The sequence below is a fragment of the Poecilia mexicana genome, unplaced genomic scaffold (assembly GCF_051168715.1).
Source record: "Poecilia mexicana isolate PSO_F unplaced genomic scaffold, ASM5116871v1 scaffold_3, whole genome shotgun sequence".
In the NCBI taxonomy this organism is placed as follows: Eukaryota; Metazoa; Chordata; class Actinopteri; order Cyprinodontiformes; family Poeciliidae; genus Poecilia; species Poecilia mexicana.
The window spans coordinates 26112610-26136694 of record NW_028263372.1 but is presented as its reverse complement, the minus strand read 5'-3'; the positions used below and the strand labels follow the sequence as shown (position 1 = coordinate 26136694).

At 40.6% G+C, this 24085-nt stretch overlaps 1 protein-coding gene across 1 annotated transcript in view; it reads left to right on the top strand.

Moving 5' to 3' along the window:
* ush2a (Usher syndrome 2A (autosomal recessive, mild)) overlaps positions 1–24085 on the top strand; it is a 194849-nt gene that overhangs the window by 158243 nt on the left and 12521 nt on the right. The window contains exons 69-81 of the mRNA XM_088004375.1: positions 533–690; positions 3359–3517; positions 3779–3941; positions 6218–6435; positions 6523–6659; positions 19573–19654; positions 19736–19881; positions 20525–20866; positions 21370–21731; positions 21841–22210; positions 22425–22706; positions 22788–22957; positions 23549–23876. Of these exons, the coding sequence (XP_087860501.1) occupies positions 533–690; positions 3359–3517; positions 3779–3941; positions 6218–6435; positions 6523–6659; positions 19573–19654; positions 19736–19881; positions 20525–20866; positions 21370–21731; positions 21841–22210; positions 22425–22706; positions 22788–22957; positions 23549–23876 (2917 nt within the window). The remainder of the gene's footprint in view (positions 1–532; positions 691–3358; positions 3518–3778; positions 3942–6217; positions 6436–6522; positions 6660–19572; positions 19655–19735; positions 19882–20524; positions 20867–21369; positions 21732–21840; positions 22211–22424; positions 22707–22787; positions 22958–23548; positions 23877–24085) is intronic.

Sequence of the window (24085 nt, the reverse complement as noted above, 5' to 3'; positions counted from 1 at the left end):
TGTTTCTAAATGAATATCAACTTGTTTTCTTTGCATTATTTGAGGTCTGAAAGCTCTGCGTCTTCTTCCTTATTATGATCATTTCTAATTTTTTGCAAATAAAAACAAAATTTTTGCTTGGAATTCTGGAGACATGTTGTCAGTAGTTCATATAATAAAGTAATGATGTTTATTTTACTCAAACCTATACGTATAAAAAGTAAAATCAGAGAAGTGATCATTTTGCTGTGGTCTCTTAGAGCTGTATCATGTTAGAGTTGTGTAAAAAAGGAAAAACCTTTTATTTATTTTTTTTTATTCCGACTCCAGCACTTATTATATGTACAATTCGAGGAAAAACAACTGTAAGACATTTTTATTACTAAAGGGGGGATGTTATGTGTTTTCCAGGCACATGGCTCCACTATGCAGCAGTTTCTGCAGAGTTTTCTGATTAATGTTTCCTTTGCAGGTTTGCAGTTCTGTCATATTCTTTCTATTCTAATCTTCTTCCATCTTCTCCCAACTCCTCTTTATCTAATTTTCTCTTCAGGTACCTGTATGAGCTGGAGGCCAGCACAGCAGGTGGCACAGGTTTGAGTGACAAATATGCTACACAGACTCCAGCGTCCTGCCCCACTGGGATCCCACCGCCCTACAACCTGACGGTTTCAGGCCCTCACTCCTTATCACTTACCTGGGCCCCTCCTGGTCAGTAGCCATCTTTTATAAAACACAATATCTGATAGCATTGAACGGTACATGGGCATGAAGTTATTCTCTTTTTCTCACTCTTTGGTTAGACTCTGTTGCTCTTAAATATTTCCAAAAATATCCTAAATTGTAACATTTTCCTCAGAGCAGAACTAAAGACCTGAGTAGTTTTCCATTCACCTTCTGGCCTCTCCGGACCTGAACAGATCCGCTGGCGCACTGGGGGCTGCGTCTCATGCTTATGGGGCAGTGATTGTCTGCCCTAACCCATCTATCATTGACTATTACTCTCTCATTAGGCTGATTTCCCATCTCAGAAACCGCTTAAAAGGACCAACTAGCAAAGACACTCCACTTACATTTGTGTGTGTGTGTTTTGTTTCTGTGTATTTGTCCCTGTGTTTATGTATGCGTTTGTGTACGTGTATGTGTGTGTGTGCGTGTGCATGCGCATCACTGTGAGATATTTCCATAGGCAGGCCTATTCTATCGTCATTATGGGTTGATTTTAAAGGTGAGGAAATATTGGCTGGGTTCTCACGCTTGGTTAACTCCCCGAGTCCAGAGTCTGGAGTGTTTTGATCTTTTGTTCGTGCGTGTGTGCGTGTGTGTGTGTGTGTGTGTGTGTGTGTGTGTGTGTGTGTGTGTGTGTGTGTGTGTGTGTGTGTGTGTGTGTGTGTGTGTGTGTGTCTACACTTCTGGCCATGTGTCTGCCTGTGTACATGCATGCACTTTGTCTTCACATGCATGCACTCATGAAGCCCTGACGTATGGCTGCTAAAAGTATTTACGTTCAGGTTCTAAAGTTTAGATACATCCTTACATCAAGATGTCTGTGGCTCTCTGTGCATATATGTGTAACTCGGATTAACAACAATATTTCACACTTGTGTTTTAGCATCCGGCACTATATGCTAGCATTTGTAATAGTTTCAAGTTTGTGAAATAGACATTGGCAAAGAAAATGACCGATTGTAAATACTAGATTTTAAACATATTTGTGACTAAAACCTTTGACGTTATCACTGCTGTTTGGATTCAATCTTATAAATCTTTCTCTGTGTGCGTGTGTGTGTGTGTGTGTTATGTAGAAGTGCATTACTCCATATAAAAAGCCCTATATGCTGAAGTCACAGGTGTGTGTGTGTGTGTGTGGGTGTGTGGGTGTGTGTGTGTGTGTGTGTGTGTGTGCGTGTGTGTGTGTGTGTGCGTGTGTGTGTGTGTGTGTGAGTGGTTTAAGGCGCTTGTGTGCATATGTGAGTCGGGGGTGAATAATTGAAGTCTTTCATTTGTCTGGTAATCAGTTCGTTCTCGAGATATCTAGAGTTCATGAATGTTGAATAACCCATCACAATACAGTTGGCCTGAATTATGGAAAAACCTCCAGTGAGAATATTAACAAAGTCTCAGTGTGCGTGTGTGTGCATGCGTGTTTGTGTGTGTGCTCTCTCTACGTTTGTGAGAAATTGTCTGGTCCCAGGCCAGACTGCATTGTAAAGCCAAGTGTACTCAGCTTGATCAATATCTAATATCAATATGATTATGAGATGGGTTCAGAAAATGTAACTTTCTGAACCCATCTTAGGGTCTTAGTTTAGCACTGTGAAGCAGAAATGACACAAACCTTTACCCGCCTGCTAGTAGAAATAAACTTTGTAATCATTTGAAGGTTTTTCCAGCTGACAAATGACAGCAGTAAATCAGGCTCTTGTTGACTTTATTTTTTATGCAAAATGTACTTCCTTGTTCAAGCTTTGTGGAGATGCTTGTCAGCAGAGACAAACATGAAGTGCTATAACATTTACGAGCAGACTCTTGTTCTTACCGCATCCCATCTATCACCAAAAAGACAATTAGCTGAAGCCTAAGGATGGCATCAATGTGGGTCGACTTGATCAGGGCTGAAAGGAAAGAGACAAAAACACAACAATCAAAATCAGTTATGATAGCCATGACTGTGTCCAAAAAGAAAAAATTAGACTTTTTCTTGCTCACAGCGTAAAGATATTATATATTACAGACATAATTAAACTTTAGAGGGAATAAAATATGAACATATGAACACACGTTTATGTTCAGCCACTTTTAAAGTCGGGTTGTGATGTTTATTTTGTTTCATGGTGGGTGAAGCAGCTGGTTAATCAGAATGACATGATTCCTCTTACTTGCCACTCTGGGATTATTTGCTGAACTATATAGCTTTATAACTAGACTTAATAATTAATTAATGGCAAAATTCAGCTGTTTTATGGTTATTGTGTTGATAGAAAAAAGAAGACAGCCAGAAAGTAAATACATCATTCCTGCCATCTTTCTAAGAAGAACAAAACACAGGAAGCAGCTCCTCCAGCTTTCAATGACTTCTCAGTTAGATTGTTAACTTGGCAATTTATTGATCTTCAAGGAACATTTAAATCAGCTCTGGTTGCTTTAAGAGTCTACATTTAGCACTGCTTCATTTAGCTTTAATGAGATTGTAGGCGATCTTCTTCAGATTCATAGCAGAAATCATCCACCATATAGTTTGTCTAAACTCAGTTTAGTAATGCTTGGGGTGATTATTTCTTATTGAACTGAAGAGGTTAGAATTGTTTTCTTTGGTGTTTGTTTCTGTAAAAAAAAAAAAATCTTGCTGAAGGTAATCACATCCTGTCTTACTCCACAGCTCAGCTGAACAGCAGCCAGCCTGTCTTCTACAATGTCCTGTTAAATCCAGGAAGTCGCGGTGCCATGAGTCGTCATGCAGGCCAGAACCTGCACCTCACTGTGACAGATCTGGAGCCTTTCACCACATACTACATAAGAGTGCAGGCCTGTCAAAACGGCAAGTATATCTTCATGTAAAACAGCAAACAATAAAAAAGCAAGAAGGTATTAGTTAGCATGCATGTCAGCCGCAGAGAACATTTTGCTCTGACGAGTCAGGAATCCTTTCAAGTGAAGGTATAAGGCAGCATTGGGTTATTTTTTCTTTATTATTTCAAAGATGAGATCGTAAACTGTAAATTATCTGGTGGAATGTGAGTAAAGTTAGAAAGTTGTGTCGTTATAACATTTCGTCTCTTTTTTTTGTTTCTCATAATAGAGGGGTGTGGAGTTGGAGATGGTGTTTATATCCATACTTTAGAGGAAATCCCAGAAGGTCTGCAGCCGCCCACAGTGAAAGCACTTGGACCGAGTATTTTGGAGATCCACTGGACACCTCCAGAAAAACCCAACGGACTCATCACCTCCTACCATATATACAGGTGACACACATGAAGTTAAAATGACATTATTTTACCATGTTTTTAATTCATCCTGGAGTATTTATGTGTTTAAAACCCATCCAATGAGGAAAAAAAACACTCATACTCTATGTGTTATACTATTCCATACTATGTGCATATGTAGGCACATACATAAAGTTTTAATAATGTTTCCTCGTGTAAAAGTTTACTCACCAGTCTCCACAGTATGTGTGAATGTGTGTATACATAGATATATATCAAAGCACGCTGAAGGTCGCGGTCTGCTTGTTGACCAAAGAGTGTGTGATCTGTATGCAGGGTCAGACCAGACTAAGCCCTTTAAGTCCTCAGGAAACAAGCATTAGCATAGCGGCACACACACACGCCCCCTCTGACACATCTGGAAACCTGCGACTCAGGCAGACAGGGACTTGGCGAAACGGGAAAATGTCTCGCTTCCTCTGTGCGATACACACACCTGAAAGCCTCTGCAATCAAAGAGCAGCAGTCTTACCAAGGTATCAGGATGCTTGCATCAGCCAGGAACACAACGTTTAAGACGTGATGCTACATTTCTTATTTCAGGAGCTAAGGGTGTTTATTTTCGCAGCGCTAAAAGGGCATCAGAGTAAGCTGAAATCCTTTTAGAAAACTAACAAGCTTAACATCATATTTGAAGTAAACTGCTTTACTTTACAGTCAGAAGTGTGCAGTTGATAATATGCTGGAGTTGAGATAAAAACAATAGCGATTTGTGTTGACAGTCCATAAAAAGTGGTAAAAATAAGTTTTATTTTTATATTTGATTATGAGCTTTGGGGGTTGAATCTCTCATTACATTCCACTTGTGTGTGTTCATAACCTTTTTTGTGTTCACGTGTGTTTAGAGGACATAAATGCAGGCATAATGTTAAAAACCCTCAGACACACAGTTATGTGCACATGCAGAGCTTCTTTAAAATGAATCAAAGAAACCCTGAAATTATACAAATCAGGCTCAGAAAGGAGAAATCTTGAAATGCCACTAATTGGTTTTCATGCAATTAGTCATGAAACATTTTGAGAAAACTGTGAACTTATGGCTCCATGACTAACTAACTCTTGACATGGGGATTGTCAGAGTATCAGTTTTATGCATATCTTCAAAGTTGTCTCTGTTGTGCTTGATGTGTCTGTTTCGGCCCTAAAGAGTGGCTCTTGTCATCTCTAGCAAGGTTAAAAAACTGATCAGTAATTTGACATGTAAAGAAATCAAAAGTTATAGTTTCATGAGTTCTTTCATATGACGTCTCCACGGGGGAAAGACTTTATTTTGTTGTCATTAGACCACAAGCTAAGTTATTTTTCTGTGTTTATAGGTTGATATTTTCTCTATCAATAAATAGAGCTGTAGTTATTTTGTTCTAAAACCTGGAACAGGGAAAACATTTATTATTTATATCGATTGCAGGTATTTTTCAACTCTTTATGTTTTTTTTCCCCAAGGAGCCAAATATGTTTTGAAGCTTTATAAATGTTTTAATTAGTGGAACTGAGGTAAAAAAAAAAATAAAAATGTCTCTTTACATTGTAATGATTGCTGACTCCTGGTCTACTCTGAAAATTGTGCTTTAGAAAAAATAATAGCCCATTTTCTCCAAAAGATTTTGTATAGAAGTCCGAACCTTGACTCAGCCAGAGACAAAAAAAAACATTAATCCTCAGAAGATCCTTATCAAAAAAGATGAGAATCACCTGTTGGGTTTCAGTGACATTATATGTTTTTGTTTGCATCTTTTTCATGTGAGATTTTAAAAGATTGCAATTTAACCTCTACACCTTAGAGATTATCAGCATCTAGTAAGTTGCATTTAGTAACTTATTTAGTTTCCACTTGAGTTTAAATCAAAAGCTGGGAAATCCATCAACTTGGTTCAATAAAAGAAAACAGGAACTTCTCACCTGAAGCAAAGAACTCCTTCAAAGTTTTTTTTCCATGGTAGCTTTAGACTTGAATGCAGATTACTCCACATTTATCATCCTAAATAACTCATTATCTTGAGAAGTACAAAAATATTCCAGATTCTTTAATATATGTGTGAAACAAATCACTTCAGGCCACGGGTCAAGAACTCATCCTTCAGTTTGAATTATGACTGATTGTCACAAATGGTTAAAGTAGCTTAATAACACTACGGCCATGTCATTTGAGTATAGTTTTTAAAACTTGCTTTCGTGTTAAAACTTTAAATCTGAGTGTCTGCGGTTGATGAGAACTGGGAGAAAATGAACAGCCATGTTGCTTGTCACCACAGGCGACCATTAGGAACAGAAGAGGAGCTGCTGGTTTTCATCTGGTCCACTGGGCCGCTGGAGTTTGTTGATGCGAGTCCCGCCCTGCAGCCTTTCAGCTTCTTCCAGTACAAAGTTCGCGCCCACAACTCCAAAGGCTCAGAGGCGAGTCAGTGGGCTCTCGCCCAAACATTACAGGCGAAACCACAAGAACTGGCGCCCCCTGTTGTCAGACCCACTGGTAAGTTTTGTTTGATCATTTAATTGTTGATCATTTATATATTTTTTGCATTTAGTCCATGTAACACCATGTTTTGTGTGTTTGTAGGCGCATATTCAGTCCACCTGAAATGGAGGGAGCCAGACCAGCCCAATGGTCTGATTTCCCATTACAGACTGGTTTACATGAAGCACCAGCAGGACCCAACTCTCAACTCAACTAGTGTTACAGCTCTCACTGTGAAGGTAAATCCACACTGTGTTTTGCTTTTTTTGTTTGCAATAAATCAGGTTTTATTTATTGATATAGATGCTCACTGTTTTCGCTAACTTTATAAACTCTCTGTATAAAAAAAAAAAAGTCAACAGCAAGAAGACATTATATAATGTTTAAGTGACTGTGTGTCATTGTCATCTGCGATGCATGTGAAGAAATTTAGACTCTACCTGTGGTGCTTTTGCCATCTGCTTGCCAGCGAGGGGTCTGAAGACACACTCAGAGACACACAACCCATCACCTGCTTTTCTCCAGGGTCCTTACCTCAGTTCTGTGCCATGATCCATGTTCTGCCACAGCGAATAAGTAAATTAGAAACAATCAAATGCACACACATTCCTGCAAATACCCTGACATACTCACTCTAGCACATATATTTTTGTTAACACCTGACATCCACACTCAGTAGGAGTTGGCAGCTGGGTTTACGCACAGCTCCATTGTACTTCTTGGCAACCAAAGTTGGCAACGTCTCAACACAATGTGCATCTGTATTAATACCTGAAACTCTGCTGTGTAATTCTACTAACATCTGGCTATCTAGAAATTAGAAAACAGAGGAGGGATTTATTTTAATTAGATGGGAAAAAATTGAAATGAGACATGGAAATAAGATGGTAAAAGAGCTCTAATGTGATAAAGATAAGACGTTAAACTATCGAAATTGATAGAAAAGTTTAGAAAATGAAACACTGCCAGGAATGAGGTATGAGGAGAATGAAGGAGGAGGATTAAAAAGAAAAGTGAATCACCAAGAGGGGAGCCGAGACAGCCATGATAGATAAGGGACCGAGAGGGACGAGAGGTAGAAGTATAGATCTATATTCTGTCCATACGTGTGGCCTCTTCTCCCTCTGTGACCTTTGGCTTGTCACTCATAATTAATACAAGATGTAAATGGAGACCTTTCACCTTCTCATTGATATGGGCCACTCTGTGTTTGTGTGTGCGAGAGAGCCTCATTGACATGGCATAGACTCATTTTGGTGGTGGTCATTTGTCACGGCGCAGCCTTCAGCTCCATTCACTCCATTTCCCAAGATTATACGAAGAAGGTAGAAGAAACAACAAAGTCACCAAGCAGCTGAGCCCTGAGCAGCTCTTGTTCATGGAGATTTTGATAATAAATTGGTATGAAGAGTTTTTAAATCAAGGAAACAAGTATTTTTAAATGTAAAGATCAGGATAAATTCATAGGCATACTTGATAAAGATGAAGGAAAAGATGGAGAAAATGCTAAAATGTTTATTAGCAAAGTAAAACAAAGAAACTATTCCTGGTAGCCGTGCTCTCGATATATTATGCATTATTTTACCCTCTTATGATCCTGGTAGCAAGATAAATATGGGCTTCTCTTGTTTCAAAAGTGTATTCTTAAAGATTTAAACAATTGTGCCAGTGGTGGTTTTGCTAAAACAATTATTTTTCTAACAAGGTTTTATTTTATCCACTTATTGAAATCACATCAATTTCTGAGATAATGCTGTTTCAGCAAAAAAAGAAAAGTATAATTAGGCCTATTGCGATACACGATAAATCAATTAATCGCACGATAAATTAAACCTATCGACCTCATTTTAATTATCGGCTTTATGTCTCTTCCTGCCGCTTTTTCTTTCTGTTGCTGGCTCTGAATGAAAAAAGGCTCAGCTCCGGTGCTCTGCACTGACCCCCCTTCCTCATTTCCTTAGTGTAATGTCCAGTGCACACTACACGAGTTGTCAGCCCATTTTCAAAACATGAGAGACACATTAACGACAGAAATCCTAGGTATAACGGTTCAATCGGGTTTGATCGTGCCGTGTGGTGTCCAGCCACATGGACACAAAAAAATGGCTCCAAGTCCAGTTAACTAATTTTAATGTCAGGCATTAATCAATGCTTTACTAGAATCTACCTGTGACGCTTGTGGCTAGATTCAGCGTAAAGTCCTGACTGAATGAAAATCATTATAACCTATTTATGTTAATGTAGAACAGCTGAAAAGTTACCGGGTTCATCAACTGCGGTAGCAAATTGACTTCAACTCCTCCCCTTGTCATTTCTATATTCTTTGCACGAAATGTTGAATAAACATTTATGTTGTTTCCACATATCATCACCAATGTCTGCTGGACTTCGGGTTGCACCGTGTCAGCTGTTTGGGATTCCCCTCCGTAATTTCCCCTCAAAAAGCACAGAGGAGAATCCTCGCTTTCTGATTGGCTACCTGTCACATTCAGCGTTAAGCTCCCAGTCGGGGAAAACCCTGATTTATTTCGGAGCGGCCACAACGATCTACCGTAACACACCACACACTGCAGGATGATCGGTTACGAAATCACCAGCGACAATCTTGGAACGGCCAACGTCCTAAGAAAATAGGGGCAATAAATCGTGTAGTGTGAACTACTGCATTAGGTAGTCGGATGTGCCCATCTTCTCTATTTAAATCTAGTAATTACTGAACGGCAATACAGTATACAGCCAATACAGTATACAGACTTCATAATCTGCACTCTTTTGGTTGAACGCAGTATTTATTTCCACTTTGGCTTTATGTTGTTTACTTTTTATTCAAGTATGTTTTTGTGAATGGAGACTGAGAATCCATTTTATTTTCGTTTTGGTTGTTTTGTTTATTTAGTTTATCAGTTCCAGTGTTGTGTGTTGTTTTGAAAATAAAGTGCATCTATCTATGGCAGGAAATCGCATGCATTATTACGTAATTTCCATTAAATCAGTGTCAAAAGGTCTTGAAACAATATTATCGTTTATCGCAATAATTTTTTAGACAATTAATCGCTCAGCAAAATTTATCGTGACAGGCCTAAGTATAATTTAAATCTACACATCTTCAACAGACATTTCAACAATTTTAACAAGTCTAACATCTGAAAGGTCACAGTTCAGTAATCTTACTCACAGTCACAGCTCCATTTTACCCTTAGTGTCCCCCCTTTTACTCCTCAACATTTCCCCTCTTTAAGTATTGTTTGAACATATGTGTGTCTCCATTTGGTGTGTGTATATTTGTGTGTGTGTTGATCTTAGACTGGGCTGGAAACCCTGCTTTGTGCCAGCTTGGCTGATTAATGGGGTCGTCTTGGCAATCAGACGGAATGAGGGTATGAAACGCAGGCAGCCTGTTTGCTAGACCCCTACGAGCTGCCTGGCACACACACACACGCACACACACACACGCACACACGCACGCATACACACACAAGTTTGTATTTAGGACTTTGTTTGGACTTCCTTTCATTTTAGTATCTGCATTCATGCCTAAACCAGACTAACCCCATTTTTAACCAAAACTTAAATCACACCTAACCTTTAAACCTCACCCCTGACCCTAAACAAGGAGGTTAGGGGAGGCTTTGGTCTCCATAAGGCCCATTGGTCTTCTGAACAAGCACACACACTAAGCTTAGACATTTATTTCTCACTCTTCCGTTCTTACTGTCTAAACATCAGTTCTTATCTGATCCATTTATTCGTGTTTTCCATTTTGCTCTCACTGTTGTTTGGGGTTCCACCTTCAAGCTCTGCATCATTTTTCATCTTTTCTTTGGTTCATCTTTTATGTTTCTCTCTTCTCATTTTTCTATTTAGTCTCATGTATTTAAGTCTTTTAACTTTCGAGATGTTTTGTAAATGATTCATCTTCATCAGTATCTCTCTCCCTCCCCACTTTCTTATTCTTTACCTTTTTACCATTATCTGCATTCTCCTCACTCCATTTTTGCCATCTTTTTACTTCTTCACCATTTTAATGCCTCTTGCACACACACACCACTATCTCTTATCTCTGAAGTTACTCTCCTTTTCCTGTTCCTCCTCTCTTCCATCCCGTCTTTTTCTCTTTCTTTGTGTCATCAAACCCTTCCTCCTCTTTCTGGTTCCTCCTTTACTTTGCTGTCCCTCCCTCGGCTCCTCCAGATGTTCCTCTGTGGCTCTTGGGATCACTGGTGGAAGGAGACCGTTGGTATACGTGTGTGTCTAAATGTGTGTTTGTTACATTGTCTGCATGCATATGTCTCAATATTGAGGCCTGTGCTCGTGTGCATGCAGAGCGTTATTGTTTGCGCGTGTATGTGCAACAGTGTGTGTTTGCGCGCCGTATTAATACATCCCATTGATCAGAGCAGGACCCCTGACAGTCATCATCCCTGAGAACCATCTGGCCGACGCCTGACGCTCCCTCACCCAAACAGAAGCTGACACCCTATTAATCTGCGGCTGCCATGCATACATGCGTGCACGTTTTCCGCGTGTTAGCGACCGAATCATTGCGAGTACGTGGAAAGCGCAATGTAAAGGATTTTGTGTTGCATGCAGATTTTAAGCCATATCTGTGTTTCTGCGAAGCCGTTTCTGTGTTTATTAGTGCGCGTAAGTGCTTCAGATCCAAACCGCACGCACACACGCGCACGCCCCACTCTGCCATCCGCCAACAACAGCCGGCGCTGAAGGGAGCTGAAGGGTGCTTGGAAATTAAGGTTATTACACAAATTGAGCCATATGGTCTAAATATTTCAGAGCTGAAATTTACTAGGCAATAAAAATGGCCCCTACCTCGGTAATGGTGTAAATTACAGCTTAACCACCAGCGCTAATGATGTCCTTCTGTACGCCCCGTAACCAACCGTACATGAAGGACACATTGTTTAAAAAATACACTAGGAAAAGCTAAAGAGAGAGAGGGAGAAAGAGAGAGAGGAGGGGACTGGAAGAAGGGATCAGGATGGAGACAAAACGTTGAAGCGAATGGAGATAAGGAAGCAAAGGAAGAGAAAAGTTGTGAAAATTGAAAAAGAAAGAGGGGGACTGATTGATAAAGGCAAGGAAGACACAGGGAGAGAAAGAGCTGGCAGCATGTTTACAATCTGTTAGTTTACCATTAAGAAACCGTCAGAGAGTGTGAAACAGCATGAGACAGCCGGCGAACCGAGCCTCAAAACCAATATGAGGCTTTAGAGCAGTTGTGTGTCACTTAAACAGTCAGAATGTGTGTTTTTAAGCATGAACAGTTTTATACGGATGATGTGTCATTAAGAAAAAAAGTCACTAACACATGGTGGTGGGAGCCCATAAAACGGTGGTTTGCATATGTATTCGTCCCCCTCAGTAAATACCTCGTAGAACCATTTTTCCAGTTACAGCTCCGAAGGTTTCCGGGTTTGTCTGCCGGAGTTGAACATCTAGAGACCAAACGTTTCCTCATAAATCTTTGCAAAGTAGCCAGAGAGTCGATAGTCCTGCCACAGATTTCCAATTAGATCGAGGCTGAGTTTCATTGGCTCATTCAAACACCCGAATATGTTCTGACCTAAACCTTCAGGGTTGGAAGGTGAACCAGTCGAGTCTCAAGTTTTTCTTTGAGCTGTACTTTGCTATAATCAGCTTTTGCTTTCCCCTCTGAAGAAAAGCATCTCCACAGCATAATGGCGCCACCACTGTGTTTTACTTTGGAGAATAATGGGTCCAGGGTAATTGGCTGTATTCTGCCACACACATCACTGTGAACATGAAGCTGATGGCCTCATCTCACCAGAAAACCTTCTTACAGGTTTACTGGGTTCTCTACATAGATTGTGACAAACAAGTCTCTTTATGGCTTTGTTTTCATAATTTTTTTTCCTTGTCACTTTTCTATAAAGTCCAGATTTGTAGAATGTAAAGTAATATTTTTTTCAACAGATTCTCCTACCTGAACTGTGGAGCTGCAGTTTTTCTTTATTCCTTTCCTCCATTATATATTTACTTCTTTCCATCCTTGCAGCTTCTTTCTGTTTGTCTTCCATCCTTTGTACCATTCTTTACTTCTGACATTCATTCCTTACTTTCTCCATTGTTTTCCTTCATCCTTTCTTCCCTCATTCTGTTTGTACTTTCTTCATTTCTTTCCTCTCTAAAGTTTACTCCTTTCTTTGATCCCAACTTCTTTTCTTTCTTCTGTCCTTCATTTCTTTCATCCTTTGTTTGTTTCATCTTTCTTGTATGAATTATATAAAAAAATATTTTGTTCCAAACTCAAAGGTCGATCTCTAAGTAGGTAAACTCAGAATAATCCTGAACGCTTAAATAAAACATCCTTCAATAAAATACAGGATTTTTTTTTTTTTTTTTTTACCTAAAGCAGTAAATCAAATTCTTAACTTCAACTCAGACTTTTAGGATCCAAAAAATTAAATATCTGTTAGATATTTTTTCAAAAACTGTTCCTGTAATGCAGATTTCATGAAAAGCTGTTGTGCTTTTAGACTTTTCTTGTACCCTTTCTCTTAAAAACACCTTCTGACAAGATTCGACAGGATGGCAAAATTCACCACTGAGTTCACAAAGGTTGGGTTTAAAAACGAAGAACGGCCTGGATGAGAAAATAAGAAGACTTGTGTGGAATTTGTCAGGCTTTCGCTCTACGAAGTCTCCAGCTCTGATTGGAGAGCTCTTACAGCTCTGCATAAACAGCCAAATAATCAGGCTGCAACTCTTCTCCTTTCTGCAAATCTTCTCTCTGCCTCCTTGTCTTTTTCAGCGCTCCTTCCAGTATCTCTCCCCCTTGAATCCAGCACAGCATTTCTGTCTGCCTCTGTATCAAATTACAGTTTTTATGTTGCACTCATCCACCGTGTTTACCCCCTTCCTTCTCTCTCCTTTTTCCCTCTGTCAAGTGACTTCCTATTTTCCTGCCACTACCTTACTCTCTCTCTCTCGCTCTCCCTCCTCTTGTTCGCTGCCTCTCACACACGGAGTTTCTTGCAGTAATGACAGGTTGTGTGTTATTGTGTCTCTGTCCGTGAAGAGGCCACACCATCCGCTGTAGTGCTCTCCACTTGTTTAAATGGCTGTTTAATGCTGCAGCTGTGATAAAATGAGCATCACTTGAGATGAAGGGTCAGAGTGAATGTGAGTGTAAAAGAGAATGATTAAAAAAAAGTGTTATTGTGTTTCTGATCGCTGGGCCCATTCAACTCTGGAGGAGAAGCTGTTTGGTGTGCTTGTGCATAAGTGACTTCTGTTTGTTTTGATTGATAGTAGGCATTACTTAGTTTTGAAGAGGCCCCCCTGCCTCTGTAATCTGCCTCACAGCATGCATGTGAATGTATTGGTTTGTGCTTGTAATGGACAGTCAGTGAGATGTCCGGTATCTGGTGGTGAGGAGAGAGTAATGCCAGGTTTATACTGGCTATACTCATTACAGTCCTGTAGTCCTAACGACTGTTTCTGTAATGAACCCTACACCTGTCATTTAAAAAGTTTGGGTTGTTCATAGTTTTGTTTGCACGGTGCCTTGTAAAAGTGATCAGACCACCGAACTACTTTGTTGATCAAGTTCTGTCATGTTCTACCATCAAACACTGATGCCTTAAATTGAGAATATTATGTGATAAACCAACACAAAGTGCTGGTTTGTGATTGTGAAATGGTAGCAAAAGGATGCTTAAAAGTGCGCCATGTTTTCATCTTCATCCCCCACCTGATAGGACCAACTTTTGATGCATCTACAGCTGTACACTACATAAATGAAGTAGTGTAAGCTGGGATCGACATCCCTCTGACTTGCATTTTAATGATGTACACTGATTGGGATGCTACAGGTCGCCTTTTGGGCATCAGCTGATTTTTCTCCAGTATCTGTGATGTTTACATTCAGCTTGGAGTTGTTTCAGATGCATAATTCAGTGAGCACTGTTGGAAAGCATTGTTGTTGTAGTTGAACCTTGTCAAGATGTGAACATTTTGAAGCGGTATGAATACTTTTCAAGCCAATACAAATTATTTAATTAGTTCCCAGATTCAATGTGGCTGTATTTGTAGTTGGTAATCAACTTTTTGTTCTTTTTAGACTACATTTATGTAAATGTTTTGTGCAGACAATCAAATGTGCGCTAGGTTTAATCAACCAGTCATTCATTTAAAATCGGTCGCTTTGCTAAGTAAGGATTATTTATTATATACAAATGATAAAATTAGGGCATCAATGGAGACCAAACACTCAGATATTTTAATTTCAGAGGATTGTTTCTAAGCGTATGTCCACCAGTGTTTGTCTAAATCACGCACAGAAACACGCGTGCATAAGGCATGATATATGCACAGCAGATTCGCTGCTCCTGGGGTCTTGAGCCGCCAAAGCCAATCATAGATGTCGGTGTGAAGCAGGTAAGCCTGCTCCAAGCCCCTACAGTCCCTCTCTGCATCGGTGCTGGCCACAGACAAAACGCATGCCTAATGGCACTCTGTGTGTCCGTGGGTGTGTCGTTGTGTGCCTGCGTGTGTGTGTGTATCGCACGGATAGCTGTATGTGTCAGGGTTTGTCTAACGCACCCTGACTAGCAGGGACACCCATGCAGGGCATTTGTAAACAGACACAGGGCAATCGTTCCAGCAGCATTGAATTAGGTATGCACATATGAATATACAGACACACACACACACATTTGGCTTTAGAGCTTGGCATGGGGTGCGACGGATCAGTATGTGGCGCACTGGCTCACCTCAGAAACCTCTGAAAACAATTACTGCTCTCACAGGGCTGCTCAGGGCACAGCTTGGACTAATAGACTGGACTATTAAGACGGAGAACTGGACTGAGCAAAATTTGTTAAATCTAAAGACACTGGTGAAAACATATTTATTAAAAAAACATAAGGAAATAAAGATTAAGCAGTGCAGTCTTGCATTTTCTGTCCAAAAAACAACTGGGACTTTTGTTGTACTGTACATTTGTTGGTGTATTTGTTGGTTCTCATGTTAAATATGTCGAGAGACAAAGAGTACTTCTGTTTCCGTTCACATGGACACAGGGCGATATGTGCGTAGCCATATGCTAATGCTGGTCTGGCTCTGTGTCTCCATCTCTCTGCGGGGCCCAGCGCCGGGGCCTTTGTGAGATAATCAGCATAATTCTTTTGGCAAATACACATGGTTATTCTTAATTAGTATCACACACTGTCCCTCCGGCTTTACTGTGCCTCTCTACCTGAACATCAGAACACACGCAAACGGTCAGCCGCACACATGCAGTTTTACGGATCCGAGAGTCAGACGGTCGGAAAACGAAACGCGTTCGGATGCACACCTGTTAGTACACATGCAAACGCATTCACAAAAACGTGATGACACATCATGGCGGCAGGAGCTCCTTCTGCAAAGGCTTTTTGTGCAGAAGTACAAACTGTCCGATGGACTCAGAACGAGAAGAAAAATTAAATAGATTGCTTTCTTGCACTGAGTGCTCAAAGTTGTGTTGGACTCGGTTGCATTGATGAGGCTTTAATGTCTAAATTAGTACAACCTCTTCCTGTCTTCTCTGTCCATATCATTGTCTTCTTTTTTTCTTATTTATGCTCTCCATCATTTCTTTTCACTTCTTGCTCCTCTCTGTTGCATTTTGTATGATTAACTGGTGACTTTGATCATCGGCGCACATATGCATACGGTGGAGTTCACTGAATTTCAGTTGACAAGAACCCTTTCCTTTCATATCTTACTCTGCGGCTCCTAATGTGATCTTCATAATCTGCCCATTTATTTTTCCCTCAGAAAAACGCAGAATAGACTTTTTTTTATATACATATATATGAAAGTTTTTTTTTTTTTTTTTTACAGCTACAGCAGGTAGAGCTTTAATGCCAGATGTAGAGATAAACTTTTTTATTGTTCTGATTATTAGTTTAGTAAACCATAGATTGGTACAAGCAGTACCAATCTATGGTTTATAACAAAATAAGTCAAGTTATGGTCATTTTATGGCCAGATCTTATGACAGAAATTAATTAATCATTGACGCCTTTCTTAAGGAGAAAAGAGAAGCTGGTTATTCATAGTAAATGAAAAGTTGAGTGGAAGGAAAAAATGTGAAAGAAAGCAGTGCACAAGCATCAAGAATAACCGCAACCTTCTGAAGATTTTGCATTGCATGGACATACTTTTCAGCCACCTAAAATTTCTGATTTGGAAATCCATTTTATGGATTGTACATTATATGCCCCCTTTTGTTGAGAAAGTTAAAATTAGATTTTAGTTGTTATTAACCAAAAGAAACTAAATGCATAAAACATCAGTGTGTGACTATTTTTTAACACACACGTGTATCATGTGAAGTGAGTCACATGCTGTAGGCTGAAGTAATTATTTTCAGTTTTAACAATAGTGTACATAATGTTTGATGTTTTATGGAGAAAAAATACAAAGGTGATCAGTTTTAGGTAGTTGAGTTCCTCAAATCAAATTCTGTTTACGACCCTGTGTAATCTTGTGAAGGCTCTGGGAACAATCCAAAAACCAGAACTCAGTCACTTTATTCATAAATTTAAGTCAGAATATGTTAAACCTGACAGAAACTGTAAAGACAGAAGGTCGTTCCACTGGTTAAGTTTGGTTTAACCTAGTTAAGTTAAAATGATTTTTTTTTCTCCTTTTTATTCATTTATTTTTGCAGATTTATTTTTGCTTGTTACCAAAAAAATTCACCAACTCCTTGGTTTCGTTACATATGCTCTCAGTATGAACTGTGTGTGCATGTATCACAGTAAAGTAGTTATTGTGGGAGCTGTTAATGCTGTGGAATAGTTATGTATTTCAGCACCATTTAATAACAGTCTGTCCACCTGCTTGTGTGTGTGTGTGTGTGTGTGCGTGTGTGTGTGTGTGTGTGTGTGTGTGTGTGTGTGTGTGTGTGCGTGTGTGTGTGTGTGTGTGTGTGTGTGTGTGTGTGTGTGTGTGTGTGTGTGAATTTCACGGTCAGTCCTTGATTGTTGTGTGTGTGTGCAGCCTGTTAATGCGGTGTGTTTCAGTGATAAAGTGTTTGAATGTATTGCCATCTAGAGGCATGTAGCAGAGTCTCCACGCTCCTATAAAATCTGCCAGCGCCAGATGCTGCTATTGACAATGTGCATATGTTAACCGCTTTATAGGCCACATGCCTCACATATTTCACTGGCTTTTAAGGTAGAGAGATCTCTCATTCTGGCTCACTTAATCTGTCTCCCCCTTTTGCCACATCTATCTTTTTTTTATCTGCAGATTTAGCCTCCTCCACTCTTTCTTTACTTAACTCAGTTTCCCCTCCTCCTCTTCCTTTTTTATTTACTTCATCGGTTATTAGCTAACCCACATCTTACTGTTTCTTATCAATCTTTCCTAATTGTCTTCCATGTGTTGCCTTACAAGAAAGTATTTTTTGTTACCTTTCTTTCCACTACATCCTCCTCTTTCTCTCTTTCCCCGCTCTCTCACCCCTCCCTGTCTCAATGTGGCTCTCCCTCCCTCTTTTAGTGAGAAGTGCTGTGATTTGCAGAAGGATTTAGCTTGTGTCTAGGTGTCTAGGGGCTTATTAATCCCGTTTTACTGTGAATGAAAAATATGCTGGCTTCCAGACATGAATATAGTGAGTACACGCGTTCTGGTTGTTGTTCAGACAGTTCAGCCTTGGTGCCACGCCACGGTGATTTGTCGGGGATTTCATTTGATTCAGTGAAAATTTGAGCCTTTTTGATCCTGCTACAGCTGCATTGAAGTGGGTTACCAGTTAATCTCTTTACATATGCTCTGTTATGTGCAAGCAAAATTTGATCTGCAGACTCAACACTTGAAAGAAGCAAACCCTCCTGTGTTCTGCATTCACTCAAAAGCAGAGATATCACTCTCATGGCTGCTTCAGAGCTCCCAGTTAAAAGCAAACACAAAGGCCGCATATAAATGCTACATCCTGGAGCCTGGTGCTCCCAGACTTCCATGTCATCGCACGCCAGGGCCTTTTGAAACAACAGTGTGTCTCTTATCAATTAGTAAATTGGGTTTTCACTGTATCACGCACGCATACACACTTTTCCTGCATCTGCCAGGGTGTTGGGCTGGGTCCCACTGCCTAAAGCTACTGGCACACACCCTGGTTTTGTGTGTGTTTGTGTATATGATATGAAATGGTGCATGTGTGACATAAATACTTAATCTGGAAGCTTTGAGTTCTCCCACCAGGGACAGCCGTTTGCCTGCTACGTTTCTCTCTGCCACTAAGGCATGTGTTCCTTACTTGACCATGGCAGTCTGGATGTTGAAACACTGATATCACAAATCCCCTGTTATGTCATCTTAGTTTCCATTCTTCCTTTTCATTCCTCTTTTAATGGTTGATACTCTGGTTTCATTCACACAGGATTTGTGTGAACAGTAACTAATTTCCTCTGGCTGGTTGTCAGGTTGGCATTCGTCCCATTTGATCCGCTTTCCTCTGTCTTTTCACTCTTCCACATTTATTCTTGTCTTAAAGCCATTGCTGTTCTTATTTTTTTTTCCTTTAATTATGTAAAGCACCTTGAAATGCCCTGATGCTGAAATGTGCTATACAAATAAAATTTGATTGATTGATTGATCTTTCCGTATATATGCCATTTATAAGAACTGAAAATTATTCAAATAGTGACTTTTCTGAATATGACCATAATGATGGACATGTCAAAAATAAGATTTGAACTTTGATTGTGTTACAATGTCATAAGTACTAATGAAAATCAGTTGGCACTGCATGATTGGTTAAATTTAGCATTTTAATTATGCCCTCTATTTTTACTGAAAATTAAAAAGTTTCAAGTTTGAATTTCAAGTGAGACAATGCAGTCTTTCTACGTTCTCCAACGTCAGGATCCAAACTGGTCGACTTGTGTGTAAACATACTGTAGCAAAATAAAATGAAATAAAGTTTTAGGTTTAAGCACAGCAAAAATCGCTGGTCAATGCGCTTTCACCACTAATCTTTGATGCTTAGTCGCTCAACATCCCAGTTAGTTTATCCTTTAAAAAACAATGTACCAAAACTTGTTCCAAATGCCACTAAAGTCAGTGGTTACTACAGTTTGAGAAAAATGGTTCTGTAACTTGTTTTCTGTCTCTCAGGGTTCAGTGTTGGAGGCAGCAGTCTTTGGTCTTGACCCATTCAGTCAGTACAGTCTTCGTGTGGAAGCTGTGAATGGGGCAGGTAGTTTGGAAGCTGAGAAGAACATTTTAAATATTTGGAGTGAATAGTGACATAACCCTGATTGTTTTTGCACCACTTCAGGCAGCGTTTCCAGCCCGTGGGTGGAGGTCCAGACCCTGGAGGCTTCTCCGACCGGCCTGGGGAACTTCACAGTGGAGCAGAGAGAGGAGGGCAGAGCGTTGCTGCTCAGCTGGGATGAGCCACTGGCTCCAAATGGAGTCATCACGGTACAGAGCCAAGACCAGGGTTGTCGTGACACTCAAATTTGGAAGTCGGGGGTGGGAGGGTTTGGTGCCTATCTGCAGCAGTGATTGGGCGAGGGGTGGGGTACGCCCTGGGCGCGTCGCCAGTCAATCATGGAGCAACGCAGGAGAAATAACGTGCATGCACACACTCACACTTCACAACAAATTAGAGAAAACATTTAGCCTGTTTCTGGACTGCAAGAGGGTCTGTGGAACGCCACATAACCATCAATTTAGAAAAAAAAAACTGCATAGCAAAACAGATGAAACAAAGTGTTATCTTTATAGAAGTCTGTGCCTTGGATCCAGTTGCACAGTTAGTTGGAACATTGTTTGACTGTGTATGCACAGTAAAACAATGTTTTTTCAGGATCCATAGCGAGTCTGTCTTTAAGATGGTCGAGTTTTTTCTAGTCCCCACTCTGCAGCACAGGTTCTCCTTTGTCGTTTATTATAGTTCCAAGTTTTGACATGTTTTTAATTGCAGATTTTATTAAATCTGCAAGTACATTAGCAATACTTCAAACACATATAGCGAATGGTAGAAAAAACTCATACAAAGCCTTGTCTGCACAGTGTCCCATCTGCAAAGTCTCTGTTTTCTTTCCCATATCTGTCCGTCCAGATGTACAATCTGTACAGTGAGGAGAACCTGGAGTTCAGCGGGCTTTCGAGGAGTTTCCTGTTCCGTCGTTTGGAGCCGTGGACTGTTTACTCTCTGACTCTTGAAGCCTGTACTGCAGCAGGCTGCACGCTCAGCCCTCCTCAGCACATCACCACTGCAGCTGCCCCTCCGGCTTCCCAGCTGCCACCTCGGCCTCTTTCTGTCGGCGCTGATCAGGTGTCGCTCACCTGGGATCCTCCGTCACAACCCAATGGGCCAATTGGAGAATATTCTCTGCTTGGAAGGAGTTTGGAGGAGAGGGGAAAGCTACGAAATAATGAAGAGGATCCTGATGGAGGAAAGGTAGAAGAAATACTGGTTGTATTTAATTATACTGCAATTAGTCAGTTAATGGCATGATGAATTTAAATCAGCATTCTCGTGATTAATATTTTTTTATTTGTTTTATTCATGGTTTCGATTGTCTACTTTCTGCTTTATTTGGTTGTTGGTGTTCTAGAATTAATGTTTATTTAGTTTTGAGAGAAGTGACTTGTATTATTAAGCCATTATCAAAATTTAGCTTGAAAATTGTCTCAAAACAACAATATTGTTGTTCCTCTCAATAATTATTAGGACATTTTATCAGTCAGTAAAATTGGTCATGGTGACGAGCCTAGTAGCATTCATTCAACTTAAAGTTTTCCTGAAGGAATGTCTCAGGGTTTTGATTTAACTCTCACAGTTAATAACAATGCAGTTCCATCTAGAAGAACACATACTTTTGCGCAGTTTATTTTTGTTCCAAATAGAGTTTAATTCTTAACTTCAACGCCTACCTTTATCGTCAATCATGTCTCCTACAGGTGCTCTTCACAGGATTGTCCCCACAGGAAGCTGGGGCTCTCTCCTACACAGTAACTGGGTTACGTCCCTGGACCCAGTACGAGTTCAGCATCTGCACCCACAACCCAGCGGGACAAGCCTGCAGCCCCTGGATCACTGTAACAACCAGACAAGCCCCTCCTCGTGGTCTCGCCTCTCCGACAGTGAGGCACGTCCATGGTCGGCCCAGTGAGGTGGTGGTGTCCTGGACTCCTCCGTTGGAGCCAAACGGGGTTCTGCAGTCCTACAGGATACAGAGAAATAATGTCAACTTCAAGTTCAGTTTCGATCCGACTGTCCTGACCTACAAAGACGAAGACCTGCACCCATTTTCAACATACAGGTATTAAGTGTTTATTGTTTCCGTTAATGCATCTCTCCTCATATGTCCAGATTTAGTATAAAATAAGCCAAGAAAAATAAACAAAAAACTTGAATTTATTCTCTCATAGCTATTCAGTGACAGCCTGCACCTCGGAGGGATGTACGACCAGCCCCCAGACCAAAATCACAACCCTAGAGGCCCCGCCCGAGACGGTGGAGCGCCCCACCGTGGACGCCATAACCTCCCATCATATAAACGTTTCATGGAGTAAACCTCTGATGCAGAACGGACAGGTGACAGAATATGTGCTGAAACTGAACAACAAAGAGGCGTATCGTGGAAGAGACCTCAATGCAGCACTGTCATACCTGCAGCCACATACGTCCTATCAGCTGGTTCTGTTGGCATGTACCAGAGGCGGCTGCACCACCAGCAGCACAAAAACCGTAGTTACTGAGGAAGCTCCCCCAACTCACCTGGCTGCCCCAACTCTTAAGGTGCTTTTTTAAATCTCTAACTTGAAGTTGAAACCAATTTTTTAGTCAGTGAATCATTGAAAAATCATTGAAAATCTGTACCAAAAAAAAGAATAAACATAGTATTCGATTGTGAATTAGTTTTTTTGTGCAATGTAAAGAACTTTTTATGTTTTCTGGTTATTTAATTTCTTTTGGACCCTGTTTGTTGTATTTTTCTTCAAATACATGTCAGGTTACTGGCCCAGAGTCAGTTGAGATTACCTGGAGACCCCCCGATCGTCCTAATGGGATCATCACTGGTTACGAGCTACGCAGAGATGGTGAAGTTATCTACATCGGCAGAGACACCCATTATCATGACTTCACTCTCATGCCAAGTATGGAGTACAGCTATGTTGTCAGAGCCAACAATAGCAAAGGAGCTGTCAGCAGCGAAGTAGCCACAGCAAAGACTCATCAATCAGCCCCGTCTGGTGTAGGTTTCCCAGCACTGACATCACTGGAGGCAACCCAGGTGTGTCAATCTTCTTTAAACGACTCCAGAGCGCTAGAAGTTTGAACATTTTTGACGCTGTTTTGTTGTATTTCTTACCAGGTCGCAGTAGAGTGGCAGACCCCCGCTCGTCCTAACGGAGATATTGTGAGCTACGCCGTGTGTCTGAGAGATCCGGTCCATCTTAACGTCACCAGTTCTGTCTTCACTCCAGAGGACAGCGCCTTTTCTGACAAACGAATCATTCTGCGTGGGTTGTTTCCCTACCACAGGTCAGTCTAAGTGGATTTCAGTCAGTGATTCCACTTTTTCTTCCTGTCTCTGACAGATGACGTCAGGGCTTTAATTTCAGTCAAGGACCTTTGTTCAAATGCACAGCTTTTGTCCACACAAGCTTTGTGCAGGCGAAAATCTTTTGGGCCTACCCCCTGAATTTTTTTGTCCCATAAACGGTAAGATCTTGGGCCTGGACAATGATGGTTAATATGAATAGGCCTGGTTTGTTCAGCTTGACCATTCAATCATTTTTACAGGCGGAAAGAATTTTTTACCTTTGTTATCAGGGAAGAAGAGGAAATAACATAAAAGCCAGATTTACACACTTATTCTGATGTATCATTTCCAACCTGCTTCACATTTGTGCACTACTTTGAGCTGGCCACATAACATCCCTCATTTGTGGGTATAATGCTACAAATGTGGAAAAGTTTGCAAGGTGGGTTTCACATATCAAAGAGGCAAGTCAAGAAAAAGCATTTTTCTTTAAATTTGTCTGATTTAGTCTATTATTGGACATATTTCTTTTAAATAAATTTCCCATATACATTCCTTCTCTTAAAACTATATATTTTTAATCTCTGTAGGTATGAAGTGAGGGTAGAGGCTTGCACAGAGCTGGGCTGCTCCTCCAGTGACTGGTCCTCCATACTCACACTGGAGGCTCCCCCTGCTGACCAGCCGGCGCCACTCTTAGATCTCACCTCTGACCCCCACACCGACCTGCAGACAAGCTTTCTTCTCACCTGGTCTCCCCCGGGTCAGTCGAACGGCAGGATCCTGCATTACGAGGTGCACCGCAGGCAGGATTCCTCGGAAACAGACGAGACGAGTTCAGCAACAGTTGTTTACAGGAATGTCTCCACATCATTCAAAGATGGCGGACTCCAGCCTTACACAGAGTACCAGTACCAGGTAAGATGAAAGGCGTATTTTGAAAAGTTTTATCTGTAAAAGAAAAGTAATTAACCTAAGCTCTTTTATGTGGATAGTTGGGTCCAGGTTAGACATTCCTAAAAATACAGGCTACAGCAGGAACGTAAACACTGTCTGGCAGGAAACAGAGTAAATTCAGTGTTATTTTAGACAGGACTGTGAGGTTTTGCACTAAGATTTATTTTAAA